Genomic DNA, 10,542 nt, shown 5'->3' with positions numbered 1-10,542 from the left:
TTCCGTAAAAACTAAAATGACAACATTCCAAAAGTTGATATCGGGAGAACTTAAGCCATTTATATATTTTTATGCCATCAAAAGAATGGTGCTATATCTTGTGCTATTAGATAATTTAATGCGCACTTGAAACAGATATTGCGAGCTCTCGAGTATCATTACAATAAATAGATGAACAATAATGTTCTTTTGCAGCGTTGAAGAGATAAAAGCCAATGGAACGAATTCAGGGTGATTACGCTGCGCATGCAATCGCAGACATTAATCGGATTTGTCCCTTTGTTTCTATCTTCGTAAAGGGATGGAAGGATACAAACGTGTGTTGGTGCCGCGAATACGTTCGCGGAATAATTGCGTCACCGTCGAATATTTCGCATCGCTGCTCGAGCATCGGCTGCCTTTTTTTTTTCGGCCCGGTTGAGACGAGGTGGCTAGGCGTGTTTGCTCCGTAAACTGACAAAATTCGTTACAACGGCGCGGTGCCGGATAGAACATGTAGCTCCAGCTCGGCAATTAATTCCGTCCACCGTCCGACTGACCTCTTCGTGCGCACTCTGCGGTCGTTCGTCCCTCAAATGGACGCGCGATCGTTTGCGTTATCTCGCATCGAAATACCAACGGCATACGTTGTTTTCGCCCGTCATCCGCTCAGCCGGGCGATTCTCGCATTTTCTCGCCGACGATTCGTCGGGCGCGCAAAACGTACGTTTATTCGTACGAAAAAATATTCGAGAATATTCTCGAGCGATCTGCGACCCGGCACCGGGTTTCCTTTTTTGTCTCTCGTCACTATCTGTTCCTCGATCGTTTTTAAATCCCCGCCATATCTTCGCGGGACCGATGCTCCGTTTTCTGCGCGCGGCATCGCAATTCACGCTCGATTTAACTGGCAAAACGAGTTTCTGCGCGAGCATTGTCGCGACCTCTGAACGGCATAAGACCGCCTTCGGGCCACGAAATCATCCCATTCGTCGTTCTCTCTCTTTCTCTCTCTCTCCCTCTCTCTCTCTCTCTCTCTCTCTCTACTTTTCGTGGCGAGTTTAAAGCCGTTTAAATCTCTCTGATAGAAAAGAGAAAAGAAGATGATACTGGTTAAAGAGAAGTACATAATTTCGCTCGAATGTTTTTGCGCCGCTGTCAAAGGCTCTGCATCGCGGATTCGTTGTTTCTCCAATTCAGCTCCGGTATCTTGACTCCTTTGAGGGAAAAGAAAAGCCCCCACGGCTTTCGTGAAAACCGTCAAGTGCAATCTGAGACGTCCATCGTAATTCTCGATATTCGCATAATTTCACTTTGTCACGGTAGTCGTTCCAGCTAGACGAACGTTCCGCGTGCGGCGCCAAACTTCAAGAAAGAGAAGAAGAAATGCGAGGAAGAAATGAGAAGAAGAATTTGCGGGAAGAAATTGTGCCGACGTCTCCGTCTATTTTTCTATTCGTCTATCTGTCCCTCTTGGATATCTCGGAGTGAATTTAAACGGATATGAAAGAAACGTGATTTTATTTACGTATGCATGCGGCATAGAGTCGCGTAGACTCGAGTCTTTCTACATATCCGGCCTCATATGCAAATATATTTGGGAAGATTGCGACGGGATTTCCTCTGGACTTGACCGTGTAATGCCGCGGTATAAATCCGAGGAAAATGTATTCCATAGTCGACACGGTTGCTGAAGAGCATATTTGATACGTTGGCAAACGCTGTTACATAGTGTTGCGTATGTCGATTATCATCTTCGTCCCTATATTTAAGATATTGCGCGCGCGAATGTGTTTAAACGCTACCTGTAAATTTGCGGAATTAATTTGTATGTTTTAATTAAAGAAATATTAAACTCGTTAAATATTCTTTCTTAATTAAAGAAGTATTTTCAACTTCTGTCTCTTCTTCATTTTTTCATCTGTTTCGCAATAAGATAATAATTATTCGTATATGAGGCAAGCTTTGAAATTCTCATAGACGGCATTTTAGTTTCTTTCTGTAATTTTCCATCGGTTAAAATATACTCTCTCTAAATGTGACTTTTAGCAATCTTTCGTTATGCACAGCATTGCAATTTTCAATTCGCTTGTAAAAAGGGTGAAACGCTTTCGTTTACAAAAAGGATAAATCTCATTAACGAATTAAGAGTGGAAATGCGCGAGACATTGTTAACGACGACGGTTTCAAGGTTGAGTAACAAGGTGGTTCAGGCACAGTAGTAACGTTTCCGTGCGAATGTTCAGAGGCGCCAACTTGGCGCGGACTCGTTCGGTCGCCTCGTTTTACCTACTTGCATGCAATGCGTTCTCCAGGTGCATTATCGCGAGAAGGTACAACGCAGCACGCGGGAATTACGTCGGGTAGGAGGAAAATGCGCCCGGTGTTTAAGCGCTTTTTATTACGCCGGTTACGAATCAGTGGCTACGTAATTGGCTCCGAGTCGACGTGAACGTTCCTCGCGAGCGAAAACCAGAGGCGTACTCTCGATGCTCCACGTTTTACTTTATAGAAGCTAAAGGTCAATTTTCTCCCCGCTTGTCATTAAAGCGGACGCACTCCATAATAATAACCACGTCGCCTCACAAATTTCCGAGTGAAATAACTCGGAGCGTTGTAACGGGAAAATAATTCCGTCTCTGCAATTTCGCGACTCGCGAGCGATCCCGAAGCTCTCGCCTTATCCCCCAAGAGATGATTATGCGAGCGGAGTACCTAAGCGCGTTTGCACTTGTTTCCTATTCAAATCATCCACGATCTTTTCCACTTCCGAGCAATAACGAGCGTTGGGTAATTTAAAATTGAATATTTTATTTAGATTTTTTTTTCTTTGCGTACATCTCGAAATCTTTGAAATGGAAAGCGGAAAACCAGCCCGTAATCATTCGGATTTGTGACGCGCCGCTTTCGTTGGCGTAATGTATCGGTCCTATTCCACCGACGGACGTATCGATACCGAGCTGTCAAATGCTCGGCAACGTACATCGGATCGTGCAAATGCGGCCAGAAACACCGTTGGTCAAGATTAGAGAGTATACGAGTACGGGATACTGGGAAGATAGGCAAAATCCTGGTACCCTCTATCGTATCTCATCCTGACACGAGTCGTTGATATTGCGGCTTTAGAGTCCTGGGACTGTCAGATGGTGGAGTGATTGGCTAGGATTTATGAGACACTGCTGATCTAACTTGGCATACCTTTGCAAAAAAATAATATCTTTGTATCCTGACGGAGAAAACATTTTTTTATTTTATTTTTATCACTTTTGCTGGGATGAATAAAATTTCGTAGTTGCTGTAACCAGTAAATTAAGTTTATAATTCGTACGTTGCTATGACAGAAATGTGTACTTATTTGATAATTGAATCACTATTAATCTCGTTTAGTATACTTTTGAAAAAAAAATAATATTTCGAGAGAGAGAGAGAGAGAAACTTGCTTTTGTTTTTATCGCTTTCGCTAGGATAAATAAAATTTTATAGTTGCTGTCATCAGTATATTAAGTTTGTACTTTGTACACTGCTATGAAGGAAATGCATATTTATTTGGTAATCGAGATACTACAATACTAACCTGGCCATTCTTTTTAAAAAATTAATATGTTTGTATTTTGAGAGGAAAAAAACTTCCTTTTTGTTTCTATCACTTTTGTTAAAATGAATAAAATTTTGTAGTTGCTACAATCAGTGAATTAAGTTTGTACATTGCTATGAGAGAAACGTATTTTTTTAGTAATTGAGATACTAAAAAATTTAGTCCGTAGTTCCAGATTCAAATCTTGACTAGGCAATATTTCGCAATAAAATTATTTGCACTTAACATTCTCAATTTTAATTCACAATAAACATGATTATTAATATTTTTTTATAAAAGTGCCTATCAGCATAAAAAATTATTAAAGTACTTGTCAATTTAATAAGTGGTATATTCCTACTCTGATTCTGCTCGTAATATTGCACTTCAAGACCGAAAAAGATTTGGAGCGCAGTTTGAGAGAGAGAGAGAGAGAGAGAGAGAGAGAGAGAGAGAGAGAGAGAGAGAGAATTGGATATGTATTATATATAAATTCACACAGAAATTTTTGTATCTGAGAGAGAAAAATGTCTTTATTTCTATCATTTTTTCCTAAGATAAATAAAATGTAATAATTGCTGTAAGTTAAATTTGTACTTTGTACATTACTAGCGAAGAAATGTACATTTATTTGGTAACTGTTCAATATAAATGCTAAAATATTTTTATTACCTTTTACTTTATTTTGCGCATTTGCAAAAGGATATTTCTGATTGAGGTCACAGACATATACATACCTATATGCAAAGTAGAATATTTTACTTTACTACGAAGAATAATTTAGCTTGAATCTTCTGCAAGAAGTGGACTCGATTGGCGTACTCGATCGAGCGCTGCAATGTCAATGGAATTTTAATTCGCGTTTCGATATACGTGAATATTCTATAGCACTCTTTCAGGACAATCGCATTTCCCCCGAAGCGACGTAACGAATACATAATTGCATTTGATTGTCCCTTTTACGTTCACTGGAATTCCGCGAAATGGACAATTGAATAAAGTTAAGAGTCCCATCAATAAATAATTGATTCGGATAGTACAGTATTCGCAACGTCTCACACTCCAATGATTTATCTGCCGTTCCGTACGTCGATCGTGTCGTCGATCAATAATGCACAACCGGAAGGGAGTTTCGGTCTCCATCCGTTCTCTCCTTTCGTCGTTCGTCCTAACTTCCTCCCCTAAAGCTAGTCTAGTCCTCGCGCTCGATCGGGTGGAAGTCGGTAGCTGTCGCGGAAGATAATCTTGGATCTTGTCGTTAGACTGTATTTGCGTGCCAGACTACAAGCCTCTTCCACCTTCGCTTGACTCATCTTCAAGCTTAAACTTTGTTGCGCTGTTTACTGTTTCAGGTGACCGGCGCCGATACGCGAAACGGGGCCGGAAGTCTCGTGCCTCGCTCTGTGGCCTTGTTCCGTCGGGCGAAGGAGAAATCGGGCGGAAGCGTTCGTCGACAAGGACCGACGATGAGCTAGCGACACCATCATGCATAGGATGAAGCAGCGCGCGCTGCACGCCTGCTGGCCATGGTTGTGGCTGTGGCTGTTCGCGGCCACGGCAGGCTCCCCCCCGTCTTCCGACAACCCCCCCGTGCCGACGACTCTTCCGCCACTGCGTGGCGGCGGGGATGGAGGCGCGGGAAACGACGACGGCGATGGCAACGGTGGCGGCGATTCGATCAAGCCGTCGATCTCGTCGATCGACACCGCGATGACTTTGCCGATCACACCGCTCGACGCGAGTTTTTCTTCGGAACCCGAGTTCCGTTTCACGCAATCCCTGTACAACGTCTCCATTCCTGAGAATTCCATCGGCAAAACGTACGTCGTGCCCGAGGAGAGGATGGGCATACAGCTCGCGTCCGCCGACAGTGACGTTGACGTAAAGTTTCGCATAATGAGCGGCGATCGCGAGAAGTTCTTTAAAACGGAGGAGCGCACAGTCGGCGATTTTTGCTTCCTCCTGATAAGGACTCGAACCAGCAACGTCGACGTGCTGAATCGCGAACGCAAAGACCGATACGTGCTCGTAGTGCGTGCCACTTGGAGTAAACGCGACGGTAGAAACAGAGCGGTCTCGCTCGAAGCGGACACCACGGTGGTAGTAACGATTCTCGATACGAACGATCTCAATCCACTGTTCTACCCGATCGAGTACGAAACCACCGTGACGGAGGACACGCCTTTGCATCGCAGCATACTCAGGGTAATCGCCGAGGACGCCGATCTCGATAGAAACGGCGAGATTTACTATAGCTTCGCCGAGGAAACCGATCAATTCGCCGTTCATCCGGTCAGTGGCGTAATAACGCTCACGAGACCGCTCAGGTAAGTGCAGTGTGTGTGTGGAGCAGATTTTTTCCCGGTATCTTAAATCTATAAGAAATGATAGAAAGAATCTTATTCTCCATTTCTCTTTCGGTCCAAGTGTCAAGATTATTACAGTGTCGCACTATACTGTTAGTTATTAAAGGAGCAATGGTAACTCAATCTCTTAAATAGCATCAGTTAAATAGCATTTTGTTATTTTTTATTTTTATGTATGTCAAATCTATTTCTGTGCTTTCAAAGTAAACAAGATCCATATTAATATATACTTTAATGTATACTTAGTAAATAACAAACAAAATTTGAGTTAAATTATTTAATTTCATTGTTTTAGTTACAATTAACAACATTGAGTAGAAGCAGAGAGTTACCTACAGACACGATTAAGAACAATTAAAATTAGATATTATTTGACATTACGAATTTAAGTGCAATATTTGCTGCAATTAAAAAGGATTCGTTTTATTATTTAATTTACTTATGTTGCTCTAATTTCGATTTTATAATTAAATTTGTTAATAATACGTCGGAAATAAAATTCAAACATGGATTAAAACAAAGTTTGTAATCACGACGTGTTTTAAGCAATTCAAAGCAGAGACGCTTTGAAAGTATAATTTTAATTAATTCGAACGGGAATTTAATGAATTGTTTGATTGATTTTCAAAATAATATAAAAGTTGTAAATCGTATAGATACTTACTGTATATTACATGATTTAATTTTAATTTCAAAAAAAAAAAAAAGATTTAAATTCGAATTACTTCAGTATACCAAGAAATAAACATACGAGTATATGCGCGAACTTTTATGAATTTTTCAGATTAATTACGAATCTTTTTCTGTTATTTCTTTCCCCTGCTTTGCATATTACAAATATTTCTCGTGTACAACTTTGTGGCTGTTAATTTTTATTTGCACATTCCGTTATTTTAGCGAAGCCAGCTCATTAGCATGTTAAATAATCCCTTCTTCTGTCTGCCTAAACTATCCATTAGACTCGTATATGCGAAAACGTCAGCAAACAGATTGACCTAACAGATTTTCTCTGTTAGGTACGCGGAACGCGCCATACACGAGCTGGTAGTCCTAGCGAAGGATCGCGGCGCTTTGTTTCGCAGCGCGGGTAGCAGCCGCGCGAGCACCGCCAAAGTCACGATCCGGGTACGGCAGGTGAACCTGTACGCACCCGAGATTTACGTGCATCAGCTGCCCGACATCGTCGAGAATTCGAACGCCGATATCTACGCGATTGTGCGGGTGATCGACCGTGACGACGGCGTGCACGGTGAAATCGCGAGCCTCGACATCGTGGGCGGCGATCCGGCCGGTCACTTCAGGGTGCGTCCGGCCGCCGGCGGGACGCCACGCTCCGGCGAGTACAACATCGAGGTGCTGCATCTGCTTGATCGCGAGACCGCGTTGCAGGGTTACAATCTCACCCTGCGCGCCATGGACCGCGGGGTGCCGCAGCGGTACAGCTACAAATTTGTACCGGTGCACTTGGTCGACGTGAACGACAACGCCCCGGTGTTCAGTCGTGAGATCTACGAAGTGAAGGTGCCGGAAACGGCGCCCATCAACACGCCGATCATAAGGCTGAAGGTGACGGACGCCGACGAGGGGAAGAACGCGTTGGTGTATCTCGAGATAGTCGGCGGCAATGAGGGTGGCGAGTTTTACGTGAACGCCGAGACCGGTATGTTGTACACCGCTGTCAATCTGGACGCCGAGAAGAAAGCTTTTTACACGCTGACGGTTTCGGCGATCGATCAAGGGAACGCCGGTACCAGAAAACAATCCTCGGCGAAGGTGAAAATCAACGTGGTCGACACCAACGACAACGATCCGATCTTCGATCAGCCGGAGATGGAGGTGACGGTGGACGAGAACGAGCCGGCCGGCACGTCCGTCGTGCGAGTTACCGCGAAAGATCGCGACTCCGGCGAAAACGCCTACATATCTTACAGCATCGATAATCTGAAGAAAGTGCCGTTTGAAATCGACCATTTCTCCGGTATCGTCAAGACCAAACAGGTGCTGGACTACGAGACCATGAAGCGGGAGTATTTACTGCACGTGCGGGCGAGCGATTGGGGCCTGCCTTATCGACGTCAGGCGGAGATGCAGTTACGAGTGAAGTTGCGCGACGTGAACGACAATCGACCGCAGTTCGAGCGGATCGATTGCAGCGGTCACGTGCCGCGATACGTGACGATCAGCTCGGAGATCATCACCGTGTCCGCGATCGACTTCGACGCCGGGAACATCGTCAGTTACCGCATAGTGTCCGGCAATTCGGATAATTGTTTCGCTCTCGACTCAGCCAGTGGTGTCCTCTCGGTCGCTTGCGATCTGTCGGACGTCAAGGCGGCCGAGAGAACTGTCAACGTTACCGCCACCGACGGCACGCACTTCGCAGACGTCAATCCCGTGCACATACATCTTGTGAACGCTAAACGGAATCTGGGCTCGGCGAGAATCCTGACGGATGAAACCGGTGCTTTCAAATGTCACGACACCGGCGTGGCGCGTAGACTGACGGACGCGATCGCTTCAGCGGAGAAGAACAACATGCCGTCGCGGGAGTACGACGAGTACAGCCTGATACCGAGTCGTTACGGTGAGAACGTGCACGCGCCCGAGTTCATCGATTTCCCGAATGAGATACGAGTCAATGAATCTCTCAAGCTCGGCACGGTTCTCGTGCAAATACGCGCTCGTGATCGCGACCTCGATTACAACGGCAAGCTCGTCTTCGTCATATCCAGTGGTGACCGCGACTCCGTCTTCGGCATCGACCCGGATACCGGTGAGTTGAACACGATCGGTTATCTGGATCGCGAGCGGGAGAATGAGTATTACCTGAATATAAGTGTATTCGATCTGGGCAAACCGCAGAAATCCGCCTCGAAGATGCTACCGATCACTGTCTTGGACGTCAACGACAACGCGCCCAAGTTCGAGAAGTCATTGGCAAGTTTCAGAATCTCCGAGACCGCGCTGAACGGCACCAACGTGTGGCGCGCTAACGCCACTGACGCTGATCTCGGTGACAACGCTCGAGTCACTTACTCTCTCGTCACGGAAACCAATGACTTCCGTGTGGATCCCGTGACGGGTGTACTCAGCGTCTTCGGCAAGCTCGACAGGGAACGACAGGAGATATACGAGCTGAGGATTCGCGCGCGTGACAATAGCAACGACACGCCACCTTTGCATTCCGACGCGCTCGTCAGGGTAACGGTCGACGATGTCAACGACAACGCGCCCACTTTCGCGCTGTCGAATTACAACGTCAAGATCCGCGAAGACGTGCCGGTATGGACCGTCGTAGCCGTTGTCGATGCCACGGATCCCGACGAAGGCGCGGGTGGCGATGTGGAATACTTTCTGTCGGACGCGATGGAGAGCGAGGGCTTCTTCAAGGTTGACAAAGTGTCGGGCACAGTGAGAACGACTCAGAGCTTGGACTTTGAGGAGCGGCAGGTGCACACGCTGACGATAGTCGCGCGCGATCGCGGTGAGCCGTCCTTGTCTTCCGAGACGATGCTCGTGATCGAGGTGATTGACGTGAACGAGAACCTTTATACGCCAGTCTTCGATGACTTCGTCGTGTCCGCGAGTGTCTTCGAAAACCAACCCATTGGCACCCTCGTCACTACCGTTCGAGCGAAGGACGCGGATCCCCCCGGCGGAGATTCAAGGATCGGATACAGTATTCGTGGAGGCGACGGCGTCGGAATTTTCTCCATCGACAATGAAGGTGAGTGAGATTAAAATTGATTATTTTTAGCGATGCGCAACCTATCTGTGATTTTTTTTCTCCGTCCGTACGGAAAGAATCATTTTTCTGAAAATTATTTGAAAATTGGTGAGATTATGAATTTGAAAATAATTTCGACTATCTCAAAATAATTATGTGGGACACACACACTCAAGATTTTAATATTCTAGCAATCGGAGTGTCCTACATAATTATTTTGATATTTCAGAATTATTTTCAAATCTGTATCTTCTCTCTCTTTTAGACACTTCAACAGAATTTTTTATTCATTTTTTTCATTTTTTTCATTCGTCAGCTTTTATAGCTAAAATATAAAATGATTTTTTTTTCTATTTCTAAAAACGAAAGAAGGTTGCACGTAACTGATTTAAAAAAATAAGTGAACCGCTTAAATATATCATAATCCAAGGAACTAACGAAAATCCATATTAATCAATAAGATACGCGATCGGAAACATTCTTTTCACGTTGAAAAAAGGAAAACAATTGAAATGATGAAACTGAAATGAAGATAGAAAGACTGCGATTTTCTAGAGCACACTGTTGAACTTTAATCGATATTGGCTGTGAGCACTCTTCGGCAATAACTTCTACGTCTATATACGCACCACGTAAATCGCCGCGCTCATATTGAATCCAAGAATTTTCAATCAAATATCGCAAGATATGCGCTTCCTTTGAAGAAGGAACGAAACGAGTATCTGGGCCTTACCAAGATTTCCTAATATCCCGTTCAATAACCAACGAATAGAGTCCCGCGCGACGAGTTAAACACATTCGACCTCGCGTAGCAGCAATTTCAATTTACTCGTCAAAACGCATATATGCTAGCTGGAGTTTATAAATGTCTCTACGTTAATAGGTACTTTCAAAAA

The 10,542-nt window shown here is 44.7% G+C and overlaps 1 protein-coding gene across 1 annotated transcript in view; it reads left to right on the top strand.

Annotated features, from left to right (window-relative positions):
• Positions 1-9,654, top strand: part of LOC108750269 (fat-like cadherin-related tumor suppressor homolog) — a 131,255-nt gene extending 121,601 nt beyond the window's left edge. Inside the window, exons 2-3 of the mRNA XM_018489617.1 lie at positions 4,906-5,880; positions 6,936-9,654. Of these exons, the coding sequence (XP_018345119.1) occupies positions 5,039-5,880; positions 6,936-9,654 (3,561 nt within the window). The 5' untranslated portion in view covers positions 4,906-5,038. The remainder of the gene's footprint in view (positions 1-4,905; positions 5,881-6,935) is intronic.
• The last annotated feature ends 888 nt before the right edge of the window (positions 9,655-10,542 follow it).

The sequence above is a fragment of the Trachymyrmex septentrionalis genome, unplaced genomic scaffold (assembly GCF_001594115.1).
Source record: "Trachymyrmex septentrionalis isolate Tsep2-gDNA-1 unplaced genomic scaffold, Tsep1.0 scaffold35, whole genome shotgun sequence".
In the NCBI taxonomy this organism is placed as follows: domain Eukaryota; kingdom Metazoa; phylum Arthropoda; class Insecta; order Hymenoptera; family Formicidae; genus Trachymyrmex; species Trachymyrmex septentrionalis.
The sequence above is the reverse complement of the archived record's forward strand: the minus strand, read 5'-3'. Positions and strand labels throughout refer to the sequence as shown.